The sequence below is a fragment of the Trichosurus vulpecula genome, chromosome 3, assembly GCF_011100635.1.
Source record: "Trichosurus vulpecula isolate mTriVul1 chromosome 3, mTriVul1.pri, whole genome shotgun sequence".
In the NCBI taxonomy this organism is placed as follows: domain Eukaryota; kingdom Metazoa; phylum Chordata; class Mammalia; order Diprotodontia; family Phalangeridae; genus Trichosurus; species Trichosurus vulpecula.
This window is the reverse complement of record NC_050575.1, coordinates 114,099,871-114,119,403: the sequence shown is the minus strand read 5'-3', so window position 1 is coordinate 114,119,403 and position 19,533 is coordinate 114,099,871. Positions and strand designations below refer to the sequence as shown.

The 19,533-nt window shown below is 41.3% G+C and overlaps 1 protein-coding gene across 1 annotated transcript in view; it reads left to right on the top strand.

Annotated features, from left to right (window-relative positions):
- Nucleotides 1-768: 768 nt before the first annotated feature.
- Nucleotides 769-19,533, top strand: part of TBC1D20 (TBC1 domain family member 20) — a 39,824-nt gene continuing 21,059 nt past the window's right edge. The window contains exons 1-3 of the mRNA XM_036748654.1: nt 769-997; nt 11,559-11,744; nt 16,232-16,312. Of these exons, the coding sequence (XP_036604549.1) occupies nt 928-997; nt 11,559-11,744; nt 16,232-16,312 (337 nt within the window). The 5' untranslated portion in view covers nt 769-927. The remainder of the gene's footprint in view (nt 998-11,558; nt 11,745-16,231; nt 16,313-19,533) is intronic.

The window sequence follows — 19,533 nt, the reverse complement described above, 5'->3', positions numbered from 1 at the left end:
CTGACTCAGTTTCCAAATGAGGAGATTCCAGAGTGGAGTGGGTGATCCAAGGCCAAAGCAGTACCAACACTACCACTGGGAAGCAGTTTGACGGTGGAGAGTCCTTGACTGTGACCTAGCAGACCTGGAGTCCCCATTCCCCACCCCTCCCCGCCCTCTCCCCAGCCCGTAAAGGGAGGAGGAGGATGGGTTAGATAAAATTTCAAATGGACTAAGAAGAGACCTAAAGAGACTCCTCATTTTCCAAGAGAGGAAACTGAGGCCCAGAGAGTATGCACAAAGTCACACAACTAGTAAACAGCAGAAGCAGGACACCTCTATTCCCAGTCCAGGACTCCTGCGCTCAAAAAAGTACCCCCTCGGAGGGGGACTGTCTGTGTTCCCAAAGCTTTGTGATGAGATGGAAGGAGTTCTGGGGTAGGGGCCAGGAAACGAAATGTCCCTTTGCCTCTTTGGGCCTCAGTTTCCACATCTGTCGAAAGGATTTATGAGTCTAGCCTTCAAGCCCAGCCCCTACCCTTTCGGATACTACGGACAGGGATGGGTAAGTCCTGGCTGGTCTGGTCCAAAGCCTCCGCCTCTCTGCCGCGGTGCACCCTGGGTCAACTCTAGCCCTTCCCTAAAAGACCAGGAGCCCGAGCGGTTGTCATGGCGACCCCCAGGGGGCGTGTGTTCTCTTATTCATTAACTTTTCCCACCTCGTTCATTATTTATTTATTTGTTTAGTTGCCGGCGCGATCACGTGGGTGGGGGCGGGGCCGGTCACGTGCAGGCGGCGCGAGGTCGCGGTGACGTGGCAGGGGCGGTGCTCGCGGAGGAGCTGACGGGCCGAGGCGAGCGGCAGAGGCTCCGCTGAAGCCGCCGCCGCCACCATTCCCCCGGCCCTGGCACCACCACGGGTGCAGGGAGGAGCCGGGGCCCCGGGGCATGGCTCTCCCGAGGGCTTGGGGTGATGGGCTCTCGGCCACCTCGTCTCCCAGCGGGGACGAGGGAGCAGGTACGGGGGGCCGGGGCCTGAGGCCTGAGGGGGGCGGGACGGAAGGGACCGGGCTGCTCCTGCTGCTGCGGACGCCGCCCGGGAGGGCAGAGGAGGGGGCCGAGAGGGAAGGAGGCCTGGAGGGAGCAAGGGACCCAGGAGGAGGAGGGACGAGGTGGTGCTGCTCCTGAGAATGTCTGCTAGGAGGAGGACCTAAGGGCGGGAAGGGGGATGCCAAGGATGGTGTGAGGGGTTCTGGGGAGACGGGGCGGGGGGGCGGATGTTGCTGCTGCTGCTGCTGCAACAAGATTAGGAGCGATGGGGCTGGGGACGAAGATACGGAGAGGGAGGGAGGGTGCCTGGTGTTGGGGGGACCTAAGGATGGGAAAGGTGGGGAGAGTGCTAATGGGTATGGGGGCGGTTCCTGGGGAAGGACAGTGAGGGTCCTACTGCTGGATGGATGGGGAGGGAAGGGAGAGAGGTTCTGCTACTAATGGTGTCTAGTATTAGGGGGACCTAAGGGCAGGAGGCTGGGCATGACTAGTGATGTTGGGGGGGGGGGCGTCCTGGGGAAAGTGATGGTGCTGCAGCTTCTGGATGAGAAGAGAAGAGAGAATGGTGGTAAAGCTGTTGTTGCGGGCGGGGGGGGGGGGGGGGGGCGGGACTTGTCCCTGAGGAGGGGTCTTGGTGGTTCTGGTGCTGACGCCTGGAGGCGAAAGGGTTCTGAGGAGAGGGGTGGTGGTACTGACTTCGTGAGGGGGGAGCAAAATAGTGTTCTTTTTGGGGTACGGAGGTAGGGCTTTGAGATGAGAATGGTAGTGGTTGTGGTGATGGTGATTATAGTGATCTGGAAAAGCAAGGACTTAAGTGAATGGAAAAGATGTTGAGAGACGAAAAAAGCGCTGGGTTTGGTTATGTGGTCAGTAGGGCTTTCAGCTTTATATAGTGTTTTCCTCACATCAGTCCTGAAAGTATTATTATCCCCATTTTACAGGTGAGGAAATAGAGGCTAAAGTATTTGCCCAGGGTCCTACAGTGTTGAGTATAGGAATTGAGTCTCTGGACACAATGTCTTATGTTCTTTTCACCATGTTGTTTCTTAAGGAAACGAGGCTTGAGTTCCATAGGAAAGGAATATTTCAGTCAGTCAACAAGCAATGAGAAGACAACGAACCATGATAGTCTTTATCATTCCCATCCAAGGAGCTCACATTCTAATATTCTATTTACAGGATAATATAGAAGGTAAAAAGGAGGTGCCTCAGAGGGGCAGGTGCTAGTCTTGAGGGGACCCTGGAAATACTTCTTGGAGAAGCCAGGAAATGGAGAGGAAGAGGGAGAACATCCTAGGCATGGGGTACAGCACCTAAATTTCAGGCCTGGGTGATAGGAGGATGAGGTGCCCTCAACTATAATAGGTAAATTTGATGGAAGGCAATATCTGAGAGGAAGAAGCTAGCAACCGGGAGGAACTGGGAAAGGGCTCCTGCAGAAGGTGAGATTTGAGCAGAACATTGAAAGCCAGGAAAACTAAGATAAAAGTGAGGAGGGAGGGAGACAGACAGACAGACAGCACTGAGAGTGCTCACAAGTATTCTAAGCATGGGAGACAGCCAGTGCAAAGTCTCAGCGATGGGAGATGGAATGCTGTGTTTGAGGAACAGCAAGTAAACCTGTATAGCACTGATTTCGAGAATTTTGCTAGGGTAATAAGGCTCTGAAGAATGAGGAGCCTGACATTAGAGCAGTCATTCAGGAGGGCAGCTGGATCCTGGACACCTTTAAAATGAGAATGGTAATGTGAAGGCGAGTAGAGTTAGTTTTTCAACTTTTTAGAGTTTAGTCCATGGGTGGGGGATCCAGCTACCAGGCCAGCCCACAAATTCCTGTTTATTTTATTTTAACCACTGCATAATTCTGTGAGGCATTAACAGTAATAGGAACAGACAGTAATTTAGTTTATCTGCTTTCTCAGGACCCTGAGACACATTCTTCTTGGTTCCCCAATAATGATGGTCTTTGTCCAAGAAGACAACATAACTAATTTGCCTATATGTTGCTATGCTCCCTGCATAATAACTGTACTTTATTGCCCTAATCATTGTCTGTTCTCTTTCTCTCTTTCTTTTTTTTTCCACGGTGTGATAGTTCAGAAGTAATTCTTACAATGTGAACTGACTTTCTAGGCCCTTTCACATCGTAACTTTTTGCTTTGTTTTATGACTTCCATTCTTGTGATACATTTGGCTCTTTCCCAAATTGTATCATTGCCTTGTGCTTTTTTTTTCTTTTGTAATCTTGGTCTCCAAGATGCCAGATGTATGCCCTCTACACAGGATACTATGCTCAACCCTGCCTCCCTTTATGATGCCACTTTGAATAAATGAGAAGAATTTGGGGGCGAAAGGTTTTTTATCAAGAATGGGCTTACTTCTAAGAGTTCATGGAAATGCTGTGAATAGGATACTGGGTAGGTGCTAGGGAGATAAAAAGTTGAGATAAGATATAGCCTCTGCCTTCCTGGAGCCTACTACCTGAGAAAAGGATAAACCACAACACAAGTAACTAATATACATTATGGTATAAAGACATTAGAGAGATGCAAAACACAGTGCCTTTAAGGGGTCCATTTGGGGAGGTGGTATTAGGTCAGTTCAAGTTAACAAGCCTTTCTTAAACAGATGCTTAATATATGCCACATGCAGTGCTAAGCACTGGGGATACAAAGAAAGGCAAAAGACAGTCCCTGCTCTCAGGGAGCTCACATACTAATGGAGGAGACAACATGACAACAACTGTATGCGAACAAGAGATATATAAGAAAAATTGGAGATTAGCACTAGCATTAAGGGATATGGGTAAAGACTTCCTATAGAACTTGGAATTTTAGCTGTCTTGAGGGAAGTCAGGAGACAGAGAGTAGGTGGGGAGAGAATTCCAAACATGAGGGCCAGCCAGTGAAAATAGTCAGGAGATAAGGGTTTCTTCTTCTAGAGTCAGTAAGGAGGCCCATGTCACTGGATCACAGAGCACTCAGGGAGGAGGAAAGGTGGTGAGTAAAATGTAAGGGAACTGAAAAGGTTAAAAAGGACTTTGCCAAACAAAGGATTTTATATTTGATCCTGGAGGTGATAGGGGGATCCCCCTGGAATTTAGTAAGTGGGGATTTGTGACAGTTAGATATGTATGCCCTTTAGAAATTTAGGAAGATCAGTTTCACAGCTGAGAATCTTGAGTTGAGGAGACCAGCCAGCAGGCTTTTGTAGTAGTCTAGTCATGAGTTGAGGGGGGCCTGTGGGAGGATCAGTATCAGAGGAGAGGAGGGAGAATATTCAAGAAAAGTTACAGATGTAAAATCAATGGGATTTGGCAACATATTGGATATGGGAGGTAGTGGCAAGAGAGTGAAGAGTCAAGGATGATGCCTAGTTTATGAATCTTGGTGACTGGAGGGATGATGGTGACCTCAGCATTAATAGGGAAGTTAGAAAGAGGAGAGGGCTTGAGAAGGAAAGATGATGTTTGTGTAAGTTTTGGAGTTTTGGACCTGTTAAATTGGATCGTGTCTTTAGGACATCCAATCTGAGATGTCCAGTAGGCAGAGTCTGGAGATTAGGAGAGATATTGGAGCTGGATAAATAGACAAGAGAATCATCTCTGTGGAGTTGATAATTGAATCTAAGGGAGCTGGTGAGTTTACCAAGTGAAATAGTATAGACAGAGAAGAGAGGAGAGAAGAGGATAGAGCTAAAGGGGGGTTACTCCCTTTTAGCTGGTGTGACCTGCATAAAGATCCAGCAAAGAAGACTGAGGAAGAAGAGTCACACAGATAGGAGGAGAGCCAGAATATTGTCACAGAAATCTAGAGAGGAATGAGTATAAAGAAAATGGTGATTGAGTGTGACAAAGGCTCAAGAAGGATGAGCCCATCAAAAGAGGCCATTAGATTTGTTAATTTGGAGACTGCTTGGTAACTTTGGAAAGAGCTTTTTTAGCTGAATGATGAGGTCAGAAGCCAGATTATGAAGAATTAAGAGAGTGAGAAGAAAAGGAGTGGAGGCTTCAATTATAGATATCTTTCTCAAGGGGTTAAGCCACAAAACAGAAGAAAGCAATGGGACAGTAGTTAGGGGGAGATGGGTGGATCAAGTGAGATTTTTTTTGAGGATGGAGGAAATACAGACATGTTTATAGATGTTAGGGAAGTAGTCTATAGGGAGAGATTGAAGATAAGTGAAAGAGTGAGGATGATAGAAGGAACAGTCTTCTGGAGAAGATAGGATAGAAAGGGATCACTTATGAGTGTAGAGGTGTGAGTCTTGGCAAAGAGACAAGGGTGAAGGACATCGTGGCAGAAGGCAGCTCGATGATGTGACATGAGGAAGAAGGAAAGAAGGGAGAGCTCCTGGCAATGGACCTTAGTTATGAAGTGCTCAGCTGAGAGCAGAAAATTAGTTGTAAGCGGTTTGAGGAGGGTTGAAAAATTTTGAAGGACTGCTGTGGTGAGTGGGGAAAATGGGTGAATGAGGGAGAACTGCCTTGCTACAGTGAAGGCTCAGTTGAGATTGTTTAACAAATTTCCAGTGAACTCAATCAGCACAGTTTTGTGATTTTTCTCCATCATTCTTCACAAGTATGACTTGGAGTGAGGGCAAAGCCTTTAATGAAAGTAATGCAAGATTGAGACTTTGCAAGGCAAGATAACTAATACAGTAAGGCAGAAAGGGGTTCTAGAGAAGACAACAGTGTAGAGTTGAACAGGTTCACCCAGGGGATGAAGATAGGGAAGGGAGGAGAATGTAACCACTGCAGAGTGATGGCCTGGGAAAGAACTGAAGGTGGAAGGACTGGAAATCATGGTGACCAGGGCATAGGGACAGGTGAAGTTGCAACATATAAGGGAATATCAGAGTTCATGAACATAGAAGTGGAGATTTTATGATGGATGTGGTGTTTGAATTGGGCTTTGAGAAGTGGGTAGAAATTCAATAAGCGTAGAAGAGGAGAGAGCATTTCAGGCATAGTGACTGGCATGAGCAAATATAAAAGTAAACAAAATGTTTTCTGGGATTAGGAAGAGACTATTTGGACTGGTGGGTGGAATATATATAAAATAAGAGAGAGTCTGGTGCCAGGTTGTGGAAGGCTTTGAATGCCAGGCAAAGGAATTTGAACTTTACTTGGTGGGCAACAGGAGGCACTTTGAACAGAGGAGTGATATGACCACATCTCTGCATAAGGCAGACAGACTGTTCTAGCAACCAAGTGGAAAAAAAATGCCTATTAAAGAAAGCATTGAAAATAATATACATCATTGATGAAAAGAGTTTCAAATTTGTTTCTTTCTTTCCGCTCAGGTAGTTTTAATGAGGGCCTACTAATTTAGGTTTCAGTTTGTGGAAAATTACTAGTACTTACCCTAGGAAGACCTACATTATTTTGGGGGGGGGGTGTTGTTTGTTTTATTAAATTAGAGCCCAACTCAGGATATCAACGATCCTATTTTCTTCTCCCACTGTCTTATCATAGAGAAATGGGATGCCATCAGAAATTTGATGTCTATTATTCTTCCTGAAACTTGTTTACAAAATGAACATCGTTTGAAGAGGAGGATTTTTTCCTGGCTCTTCCACACTTCACTATTTTGGTTAGGAGCAATGTTGACTATGGTGTCTTGAGTTTAATTTCTGAGTAAAGAATATCAGACTTTGTTATAATATATAATGTAGGCATAATCCCCAGAATCACAGTGGAATTTTGTACCCTTGCATGAGAACCCATCCATTTGGTAATCTTAGGACATTTAAGTGTCTAGAAGTAGACATTAAGGGCAAAAAACAAAAGATGATTTTAGGTCAGCTGATGATTTAGTGACTTGGAAAAACTTCTTGATCTCTGCCAGAGGAAAAAGTAACTGAGTGAACATTGTTAGTCATTGTTTTCTTTCCCAATACATTCTGCTGTCTCAGCCAGGTGGTTCTAGAAACACCTGTTGTTTGGTGGAGATGGAGCTCTAAATTGCTTTTTATCCAAAGTTGGGAGTGGCTCACTGTGGTGATTGGAAAGCAGGCGCCCTCATTCCAGGAATACTAAGAATCACTGTGATGTTGGCACAATATGAACAATCATTTTAAAAGAGAATGGATAAGCATAATATATATAGAATTCCCTTTTCCTGAGAATTACTAAGAGATTTGTTCATAACCAGAGGAACCTTTACATTTTCGTGTGGTATCTTTTGTTAACTCAGTCACCCTACTAATCCATTGTTTTTTTATGCTAATGACCACTACCACAAGTGGATTGTAGTAGTCTACAGCTTTTGATTACACATTTGTGTAATCATTGGGACCAAAAAAACACAGCCTGGGAGCCTGAAATTACATGTTAAGTAAAATTCTGAAGTTCAACATCTGCAGAATTTGTTTTAATATTAAATTGTTGGAAGCCAATGCATTTCATTTTCTCCTGTGCATCTAAAGAATATCTATCTTCTTGTTTCCATTTTGAATTATATAATTAATTATAGTTATAATTAAAACTGTTTTTTCCTAATTCTATATAATCATTTGCCATTTTTATATTTCCTCAGAAGTATATATACTTTATGAACATTTCTGTTCCTGAAATTGTTTTGTTCCCCTTTCTTTTTAAGGCAAGATCGTAGTATGTGTGTCATGAGCAGTAAGATATTTGCAAGGTGGTCCCACAAAGTGACGTCTTCCCCATCCACCCTGTGATGTTTACTCCCTTGGCACAGTAGACTCTGCCAAACATTCAGTCATGTTCCTGTAAGGGAGGTAGTACTGGGACCAGAGCTGGAAGCTACAAACAACATAAAGCTGTTTAACACTCTCTCTGGAGAGTACCTAGTAATTTGAAATTTGTAAGCTAGAAGACGCTAGAACATTTATTTTAGGTTTGAGTTTGCTTATTACCAGCAGTGAGAAATGGAAGATGACCTCGTCATTTATCATTTGTGTTTCTCTGCTAGACCAAGTTTCTTCCCAGGAAGGGGAAAACTCCATTTAAATTAAAACTATTCCATTTTAATTGAAGGGGAAGATAGCAAAAAAAAAAAAATAGACTAAAGAAGAAATAGCAATCTAATCACGTAATTCTTCTACTCAACCGTTTGTGGCTCCCTGTTACCTACTGAGTAAAATAGTCTGGCATTTTAGGCCTTAACAGCCTGGCTTCAACTTTCTTTTCTTGTCTTATTTCACAACACTGCCCTTCATGTATCCACTTCCCATCAAGCGCTACGGCTCACTGTTTTCTTAGGAAGTTCAGTAGATCGAATGCTAAGGAGTCAGGAGGACCTCAGTGTGAATCCTGCTTCAGACACTTATTATCTGTGTGAGCCTGGACAAGTCACTTCTGTTTCCTCTTCTGTAGAATTAGAATAATAATAGCACCGTACGTGATAGGGTTGTTGTAAGTATCAAACATGATAACCTGTAAAATGCTTTGCAAACCTTAAGGTGCTGTATGCTTACTAGCTACTATTATTTTCTGATCTCATTCCTACCTCCATGCCTTTGTGTTTGCTGTCCCGCCCCCATCCCTAAAATTGGATGCCTCCATTTACATACAGCTGCCAGTAATATCCCTTAAGCACAGTTCTAACCATGTTACTTCCCTATTCAATAAATTTCCATGGCACTGCTTCCTCTAGGGTAAAATATAAACTTGACCTGGCCCCAGCCTACCTTCTTAGCCTCATTATACATTTTCCCTGTCAGCACTTGATGATCCAGTCCAACTGGCCTTCTCTCTGGTCTCTGCATCTCTCACCTTTGGGTCTATGCCTTGGCTAGCTTATTATTATTATCACCCATGCCTAGGCACACTTCTTCCTTCTCCCTTCAGCCTCAGACACTGCTGCTCTTCTTACAAGTATTAATCTCAAGCACCTCCTTCTACAAGAAGCTTTTTCTGATCCCCATATACTCACACACTTGTTTCCCTTGATACAATGTAAAGTACTTGACAGTAGGGATTGTTTCATTCTTTATATTTGTATCCTCAGTAACCTAGTGCAGGGCCTGGCAATAGTATGTTCTTAATAAATGCTTGTTGACTGATTAAGCCTTTCCAAGTTTAGCTAGGTTTAGTCTTCAGAACGTAAACAATGCATTGCTGGGTCCACATTGGAAGCTTTTTCATTTTCGGTCTAGTAAAACTTGCCAGAATTTGTGCCCCACTGTTTTGGTTTTTGAGAACCCAGTATCATCTCCATGACATGATGAGTCGCATAGTAGGTGCTTGATAAATGTTTGTTTAGTTAAATAGCAGCATTTTAAGAAGACAGGACAAAACAGTATCTAAAAATAATCCAGTTGGGAGCTATTTTTCTTAGAACTATAGAGAGGTTCAAAATGGCTAATATTCTTACAGAATAGTTGCCTAAATTCACATGATTACAAGCAGTGTTCTTTTCCCCTAGATATGTAGCAACAGCTCTTTCCACCCCCTCTCCCATCTAATACACTGATGCTGTGTCACAATAATACGGTGAAGGGAAATATGTTAGAACTAATTGAGGGCAAAGTTCCTTTCCTGCCTTTAGAAAAAACTTAACACAAAAGATTTCCAGCTAATGCCTCATGTTTTTCAAATAGTGTTTAGTATGACCAGTTAAAAACTGTTATTACAATCAGTGTTGGTACCTTTTCTGATTCATTGAAAACGAAGAGCATTCTCTTTGAGTAAATAGAATATGTCATAGATTGTGTTCGTGAATTTCATCCTGTTGTATCATATCAAATAAGATATTATGTATAAAGTGTCATATAAATGGTTAGCTATTGTTCCAAGGCTTTATGAATATGTAGAACATACTCTTTGTTTGACTTAAGCCTCTTTAGTATATGCTCTACAAGCAAGCCAGCCTAGGAAAAAAAACCTAATAGACATCTGAACTACAAATACGAATCACTTCTTAATCAAACATCTGACTAGTCAGGTTCTGTGTCGACAGAAGGAAGTAGGGCACTGCTTTCAAGGCTGTTAGGTTATCATGAAAAGTAGGACGAAGTGGAGAAGGGAGTCATCTGTCTAGGTCATCTTTTTGCCTCTACTTTTGACATCATGACCTAAAACCAAACTACCAGTGTGTGCCTTTGTTTATCATCTGCCAAAACTCCAGCACATTCACATGCATAATATAGCAGCTTCATTACATGAGCACTGAACTATTGTTTAAGTACAGAGGGGAAGTTATATAGCATAGAAATGTTCTCTAGCTGCAAATTCAAGGCCTTACTCCCCTATGTTAACCTGTCAAAGTAGGTTCTCTTCAAATATCTGGTGATTTGACTTAAACAGTCCACAATCAAACCAGACTACTCACTCATTTTGGCTTACGTCAGTAGGATAATGGATCTAGAGCTAGAAGTAACATTAGTAGCTATCTACTCTAACACCCCTTATTTTACACATGAGGAAACTGAGGCCCAGGGAGGATTAATGACTTTCTCACAGTCACATGACTAGTAAGTATCAGAGACAGGATTTAAACCCAGGTCCTCTGACTTTGGAGTCAGCATTCTTTCCATTATGCTGTACTACTTTTATTCATGTTCTTCCCCCATCTAAAACATCCTCTCTTCCCTACTTATATGTAAAGGTATTCTCCTGATTCCTCAGATCCCACATCTTCTGTGGAGCCTTCCCAGATCAATCTAGTCCATAGTAATTTTTCCCTCCTTTAAATATACAGCGCTTATTGTCTTTACACCTCACTTATGAATTCATTCCTCCTAAATAGAGGAAGGCTCTTATCAGGAGTCTAAAATGTAAGACATTATAAATGTGAATATAAAATGAGGACATTGTACTAGATGACCTGAAGTACGTTCCAGATTCGTTGATTCATTGTACTGCTTTGTGACATCTCTTGTTTTGTAGTTTTGTATTGTTGAGTGTTTATGTCCCATCTGACATGTACTGGCTTTGTCATCACAGGTAAATTACCTAACCTCTTATTGCCCAAGGCTCTCTAAGATTATAAGTTGAATGGGAGTTAGTTGCCTGTTTAGTAGATGTACTATAGAGTTTCCACTCTGAGAGTCCTATGCCAATGTAAATTTCAAACCAAATAACATTATAGAGATCTCATGATAATAGAACCTGGGTCAGGTTTTGTCATAACTTTTCTATACCCTTATAGAGTTTTAAAAATTGTGTATATACCCTTTCTAAAAATTTCAACCCCTTGCATATTCTAAAAGAGACTTTGAGCTCTTGATGTAACATGTAGTCATTTATCAGAAAATATATATACATATATATATAAGTATGTATGTATATGGATGCATATATACAAATACATATGTACACACATATCTGTGTATTGTGTGTATACGTGCACATAATATGGAGAGTGGCATTTTCTAATCCTAAAAACATACATATATTTTAAAAAAATAATATTGAGTCACTCATCACATGCACATGCACACACACACCCTCACCCTCCCTTCCATGCTGTACTTTAGTTGGCCACCTCTTTTTACTACTCCCATCCCAGCTTGGCCCTGGCTTAGTTCAGAAATACTTCTTTCTTTTCTTTCTGTAGACTATAATGCCAAGAAGAAAAGGAAAGCTGCAGAGATTCACCAAGCCCTGAACAGTGATCCTACCGATGTGGCTGCGCTTCGACGTATGGCAATTAGTGAGGGTGGGCTTCTGACAGACGATATCCGCCGTGAAGTGTGGCCAAAACTTCTCAATGTCAACATAAATGACCTTCCTCCTCCACCAGGTATAGGAAAAACAAATTTATTATGGGAAAGTAATAGCTAGGAAATAGAGAAAGGAAGGAGAGCCTCAGAGGTTTTATCTCTATTGCTGATGCCTAGTAACTATGGTTGTCTTAGGATGAATTTGTTTGGGGGGTGTCTGTGGAAGGAAGAGCTGCAGAATTACTAATACAGTTGCTACTACTTATCAAAATTACTTCATAAATGTCTGTTTTTATCTCATCTTCATTGAATCTCATAGTTATAAGGAACCTTAGAGGGCATCTAATCACCCTCTCCCAGTAGTAGGAATTTTTTCTGTGATATCCTGGACAAGTGGTCATCTAACCTCTGAATACCACCAGTGATGAGGAGTTCAAATTGTCGTGATGATAATCATTATCATTATCATTATCATTACCTCCTGGGCAGCCCATTCTGTTTTCAGACAGATCTAATTATTAGGAAGGTTTTTTTTTTTGTATTTTGCAAAAATTTACTTCATTATAATTTTTAGCCTAGTTATGGTATCTGGATCCAGGCAGGACCATTCTAATCCCTTTCCTAAATGGCAGCCCTTCAAATATTTGAAGACAATATCATAGAGCTTTCTTCCCCCTCCAAAATTCTCTTGAGCATAAAATTTGGTTTCCGTACTGTCTTGTCAGTAACTTTCTTAAATATTTAAATCGTAGAGCTAAACACTGAACTCCAAAAGTGATTTTATAGAAGACAGCAAGACCCTCACCTTCCTCATTTTGAACACTGCTTTTCTTAATGTAGCCTAATATTATATTATCTTTCTTAAGTAATAAGCTAGCACTTATATAGCACTTTAAGGCTTTCAGAGCACTTTACAAATACTATCTCTTTCTATCCCTATAATAGCACTGGGAAGTAGGTGCTATCAAATGAGATACTATTTATAAAGTGCTTTGCACATTGCTCGGCACATAGTAGGCACTATATAAATGCTTATGCCTTTCCCCCTTTTACAGTTGAGGCAGCTGAAGTAGAGGTAAAGTGATTTGTCCTGCAAAAACCCTGCTCAATCCTTCCATCCCCGTTATCACCCTCTATCTCTTCAGCTGTTTGTAGCTAAACTCCCCAGAAAAGCTATCTACAATGGGTATCTCCATTTTCTCCCCTCTCACTCTACTAGGCCATTACAATTCAGCTTCCAGCTTTGTCAGTCTGCCAAAATTATTTCTCTCTCCAAAGTTCCTGGTGATCTCTTAATGGCTGAATTCAATGGCCTTTTCTCAATCCTAATTCTCCTTGACTTCTCTGCAGCCTTTGATTAGTAGTAGTAGTTGATTATTCTTTCTTCCTTGAATACTCTCTCCTCTCTAGGTTTTCAGGATACTAGTCTCTTCTGGTTCTCCTCCTGCCTATCGTACTGTTTCTACTCTGTCCTCCAGATTACCTCCTCTAAACTGCAGGTGTCCCTCAGTGTTCTTTCCTAGGCTCCCTTCACTTCTCCCTCTATACTAACTCATTTGGTGGTCTCATCACTTCCCATTCATTAAATTTAATTACTGTCTCTAGACTGACAATTCTCAAGTCTGCCTGTACTGCCCCAACCTCTCTGCTGACCTCCAGTCTCACACCTCTCCAGGTACCTTTCAGACATTTTGAGCTGGATTTCTAGTAGACATCCAATTACTAAACAGAACTCTTTATCTTTCCCCTTGAACCCTCCCACCCTTCCTACTTCTTTATTATTGTAGAGGGCGATACCATCTGCAAGTCCCTTGAAACCTAGGAGTAATACTTGTCTTTTCACTATTTCTCCTCTCCTTCTCCCCATATCCAATCTATTGCCAAGATCTGTTGATTTTACCTTTGAAACACTTCTTGAAAACGCCCCTTTTTCTCCTTTGACACTGCCACCACTCTGGTGCAGGCCCTCATCACCTCATGCTTGACCTATTGCATTAGTCCATTAGGTGGGTCTGCCAGCCTCAAGTCTTTCCCCACTCCAATCCATCCTCCATTCAGTCCCAAAGTGATTTTCTTAAAGCACAGATCTTACTATGTCACCTTCTTACTTAATAAACTCCAGTGGTTTCCTATTGCCTCTAGGATCTAGGATCAAATATAAAATCTTCTGTTTGGCATTCAGAGCGATTTCGCCACCTAGCTGCCAGGTGTTGATCATGCTGTCACCTTCACCTGGACTCTTGCAATAGCTTCCTAATTTAAGCTCCCTGTTTATGGTCTCTCCCCTACTTCTAATCTATTTACTACACAACTGCCAAATAGATATTCCTAAAACATAGACCTGACCATTTCCCTCATATGCATTCAAAAATCCTCGGTGGCTCCTTAGGCTAGGTCAGTTCTGTAATGAACTGCTTTATCACAATTTTCTTGTAGTGATATGTCTTAGTTTCCAGCTTTCCTCCCAGCTTGACCTGGGTTTGGTTTCCATCTAGGTCTTATCCTGACTTCCCATCCACCAGTTCTACAACTTGGCCTTTTTTATTAAGAGCAGCCACCCACCCAAGGACTAAACTTGTCCAAGAAGGAGAAAAGGTTTATACACATGAAGAATTAGAGATCATTACAAGATTGTATACCCTAGTGGAATATATGCTCTTTGGCTGGGCAAGGACTATCTCACGTTTGTCTTTGTATTCACAGTGCCTGGTACATAATAAATTCATTTGATTGATTGACTTTGCTAATTCCAAGTATTGGTAGAAAATATAAGAAATACTATTATGGAAGGATGATAGGTTATCTAGTCCAATTCCTACCTTAAGTGTGAATCTCCTGTATATCATGTCTCCTTTCCTTCTCTCCTTCCTTGCTTTCTTCAGGTCAACAACAGTTCATTTAAAAAACATCCATATGTATGCAAGGTACTTTTTTTGACCCTGGGGTGAAAAATGGCACAATTGTTCCACATGTCTTCCAGCTAAATGGCTCTTACTCAGAACTCATAAACTATTGTGTGCCAGTTACTTAGGACACATACCTGATACAAAAACAGATGACAAAGTAACAAGAAAACTGTGATGCCTCACCCCATTACTATAGCATGATAGGATTTAGAGCTAGAGAGATGCTTTAGAAATCATCCTATCCAACTTCCTTCTTTTAAAAATAAAGACCTAGAGAAGCTGAGTAACTAAGATCACAGGAGGTATTAATTAGAACCAGAATTCAAACCCAGTTCCACTGACTTAAAATTCAGTGTCTTCTGCTATCTCACACTTTCCTTCAGAAAGCTGATCAGCTCATATGAAACAGTAGGAAGGACAGATGGTTTTCAGGGCATTAAACTGTTTCTAAGCGGGGACCTTAGCTTCTTTACATTCTGTAAACCTTGGAATCTCCTACTCTGAGCTCTCATTGTTTGTCTGTGGTGGAGATATCTCCTAGCCGGTCAGATTCTGAATTCCTGAATCATAAGATAAATTCGTGTATATGTGTGGAGGCACTAATTGCAACTGAAAGAAGGGCTCTTCTCCCTGTGGTCTTGTTTTGGTTTTGTTTGGAAATGCACACTCATTAGAGCCGGTTAGAGGACTAACTGTTCTTGTATTGTTCTGAGTTTATCAGCAACTTACATGGGGATATTCTCCTTCATTCTGCAATGCCTTGATTGTCTAATCTTAGTGATGAGGTAGGAAGAAAGGACTTTAAAAAAAATTTATATGATAGCTATTTCTGTGATGTTCAAAATACTTTCTTTTTTGAAAAAGATAGTAATTCTTTAAAACCCAAGGAGTAGTGGATAGGTGAGATTAACCCTTCACACTTTTCCCCTTCACTGATAACTTTAATTTGATGGAAATGAGTAGAACTAGGTTTGAAAGGTAGAGATGTGTTGGACTACAAAATCAAGATTTCTGCCAAAGACATGACCTGAGTTATGTCCTATTTTGAGAAGTAAGTCTGTATATTTCTGTCCCTACAGATAAGCCTTTGGTTCTGTTCTAGATTGTTTTACACCTGACTGTATTTGGTTTTGGAAGAAATTTTTTTCGTTGTTGAAGAAATGTTCACAGTCAGAATGAGCTGCCTCATGAGGTAGTGAGTACCCTGTCATTACAGCAATTTAAGCAGAAGCTACATGACCACTTGTCAGGGTTGCTGTGGAATGACCCCTCAGGTAGGGGTCAGAATAGAAGATTTATGAGAATACTTTCAACTCTAAGATTCTTTACAATACAGTTATAACAAGCACCTACTGTGTGTAGAGCCCAGACTTGGGTGGTACATAGGTTAGATACAGCATAGTTCCACCCTCAAGGAGTTTACAATCTAAGGGGATACAATGCCAAGGACAGGTAATTATGCTAAACAAGTATTACATGGTAAGTATATTAGAGAGGTTTGCAACAAAAAGGTCTGTGAAATCTGAGGGGAAAGGTTACCAACCAACCAAAGGGCTTCAGGAAGACTCCATGGAATGGGGTGGAATTTGAGTTGGACTTTAAAGACCAAGAAGGGAACGAAGTAATGTTATGAAATATAACTGTTCTTATTCTTCTCTCAGAGAAGTCTCTACGGGAAAATAGCAAGGACTACCAGCAAGTACTTCTGGATGTGAGACGGTCTTTACGGCGGTTCCCACCTGGTGAGATGATGGCTCTCCTGGCTTGCTCCCTGTTTCGTTTTTGTGTCCCCATTTCCTCCCATGTGAGGGTTATCTGCATTTACCCATGCATTTCCTGACTTGCTTTCCTCCCTCTACGACGACTCACTCAGGATTCTTAGGCTGTTAGTGTCAGCACTGAGAAGGCAGGCAACTGGGAGGCAAAAGGGCTTTGTATGTGACACCTTTGACTCTCCCTCCAATATTCCATTAGTTAGTAACTTCACATCTGTTGAGTCATTTTATCCCTTGAATCATTGACTTTCTGGCTTATGATATAAAGGTTCAAGCTAAAACAATTATGCCTGATATATTGAGAGTGAACTAATAAAAGAGTATTTTTTCTTTCCCAAAGCCATCAGTGGGGCTTAATAGGGATCAGAGGCATACTCAATCAGCTTTGAAGGAGTAAATTGCTTTGGATTTTGAGCACTAATAAGTCCTGTTAATGCTTTAAGTTGATTAGATTTAGATCATGTTATCTAGTGTCTATATTGTGATCCTTGGGTGTGCAGGTACTTTGGGAGGCCACTTAGCCTGTCTAGCTGAATATTTCAATAGAATATCACCTTTACATGTAGTTCTATTCTACTGTTTAGACCCTGTAGTCATCTTTATATTCTTGGAGGAATAAGAAATATTTTCATGAAAGAAAAAAACTGAGCCAGAATTCTGTTTTTATCATCTGTTTGTAATTCTCCAGGGAATTTTGTATCTGGGGTCATGAGGCCAAGAGAATCTCCTGATTTTACATAGACAACCAGTGACTATAAACCTGTTGCTTTGTTTATCTTTTTAAAGGGTTCTTCTTGACTGCATTTTTTTGGGGGGAATTTTTTTTTATTTAAATTTATTTATTTAACATATTTGGTTTTCAGCATTGATTTTCACAACAGTTTGAATTACAAATTTTCTCCCCATTTCTACCCTCCCCCCCACTCCAAGATGGCTTATATTTTGGTTGCCCTGTTCCCCAGTCAGCCCTCCCCTCTATCACCCCCCTCCCCTCTCATCCCCTTTTCCCTTCCTTTCTTGTAGGGCAAGATAAATTTCTACGCCCCATTGCCTAGTGTATCTTATTTTTTAGTTGCATACAAAAACTTTTTTTGTTTTTGAACATCTGATTTTAAAACTTTGAGTTTCAAATTCTCTTCCCTCTTCCCTTCCCACCCACCCTCCCTAAGAAGCCAAGCAATTCAATCTAGGTCACACATGTATTATTATGTATAACCCTTCCACAATACTCATGTTGTGAAAGGCTAACTACATTTTGCTCCTTCCCAACCCATCCCGCTTTATTGAATTTTCTCCCTTGACCCTGTCCCCTTTCCAAAGTGTTTGTTTTGATTACCTCCACCCCCATCTGCCCTCCCCTCCATCATCCCCCTGCCTTTTATTTTTTTTTTATCTTCCTCCCTCTTCTTTCCTGTGGGGTAAGATACCCAACTGAGAATGTATGGTATTCCCCCTCAGGCCAAATCTGATGAGAGCAAGGTTCACTCATTCCCCCCTCACCTGCCCTCTCCCCTCCTCCCATAGAACTGCTTCCTCTTGCCACCTTTATGCGAGATAATCCACCCCATTCTATCTCTCCCTATCTCCCTCTCTCAGTATGTTACTCTCTCATCCCTTAATTTCATTTTATTTCTTTTAGATATCTTCCCTTCATCTTCAACTCACCCTGTGTCTGCTCTCTCTCTTTTACATATATATATATAAACACACATATATATATACACATACATACACGTACATACATATACACATAGATATATACATACATACACATTCACTTATATGTATATACATAAACATATATATATACATATATATATGCATATTCCCTTCAACTACCCTAATACTGAGGTCTCATGAATCATACTCATCATCTTTCCATGTAGGAATGTAAACAAAACAGTTCAACTTTAGTAAGTCCCTTGCAATTTCCGTTTCTTGATTACCTTTTCATGCTTCTCTTGATTCTTCTGTTTGAAAGTCAAATTTTCTATTCAGTTCTGGTCTTTTCACTGAGAAAGCTTGAAAGTCCTCTATTTTATTGAAACTCCATATTTTGCCTTGGAACATGATACTCAGTTTTGCTGGGTAGGTGATTCTAGGTTTTAATCCTAGCTCCATTGACCTCCGGAATATCGCATTCCAAGCCCTTCGATCTCTTAATGTAGAAGCTGCCAGATCTTGGGTTATTCTGATTGGGTTTCCACAATACTCAAATTGTTTCTTTCTGGCTGCTTGCAGTATTTTCTCCTTGATCTGGGAGCTCTGGAATTTGGCAACAATATTCCTAGGAGATTTCTTTTTGGGATCTATTTGAGGAGGCGATCGATGGATTCTTTCAATTTCTATTTTGCCCTGTGGCTCTAGAATATCAGGGCAGTTCTCCTTGATAATTTCTTGAAAGATGGTATCTAGGCTCTTTTTTTGATCATGGCTTTCAGGTAGTCCAAAAATTTTTAAATTATCTCTCCTGGATCTATTTTCCAGGTCAGTGGTTTTTCCAAGGAGATATTTCACATTGTCTTCCATTTTTTCATTCCTTTGGTTCTGTTTTATAATATCCTGATTTCTCATAAAGTCACTAGCTTCCACTTGCTCCAATCTAATTTTTAAAGTAGTATTTTCTTCAGTGGTCTTTTGGACCTCCTTTTCCATTTGGCTAATTCTGCCTTTCAAGGCATTCTTCTCCTCATTGGCTTTTTGGAGCTCTTTTGCCATTTGAGTTAGTCTGTTTTTTAAGGTGTTGTTTTCTTCACTGTATTTTTCAGTATTTTTTTGGGTCTCCTTTAGCAAGTCATTGACTTGTTTTTCATGGTTTTCTCGCATCCTTCTCATTTCTCTTCCCAATTTTTCCTCTACTTCTCTAACTTGCTTTTCTAAATCCTTTTTGAGTTCTTCTATGGCCTGGGGCCAGTTCATATTTTTCTTGGAGGCTTTTGTTGTAGGCTCTATGACTTTGTTGTCTTCTTTAGGCTGTATGTTTTGGTCTTCTTTGTCACCAAAAAAAGAATCCAAAGTCTGAGACTGACTCTGGGCACGTTTTCGCTGCCTGGCCATATTCCCAACCAACTAACTTGACCCTTGAGTTTTTCAGTGGGGTATGACTGCTTGTAGATTACAGAGTTCTATGTTCCATGTTTGGGGGGGAGGTGCCAGCTCTGTCAGACCCGCACTACTCCTTTCCCAAG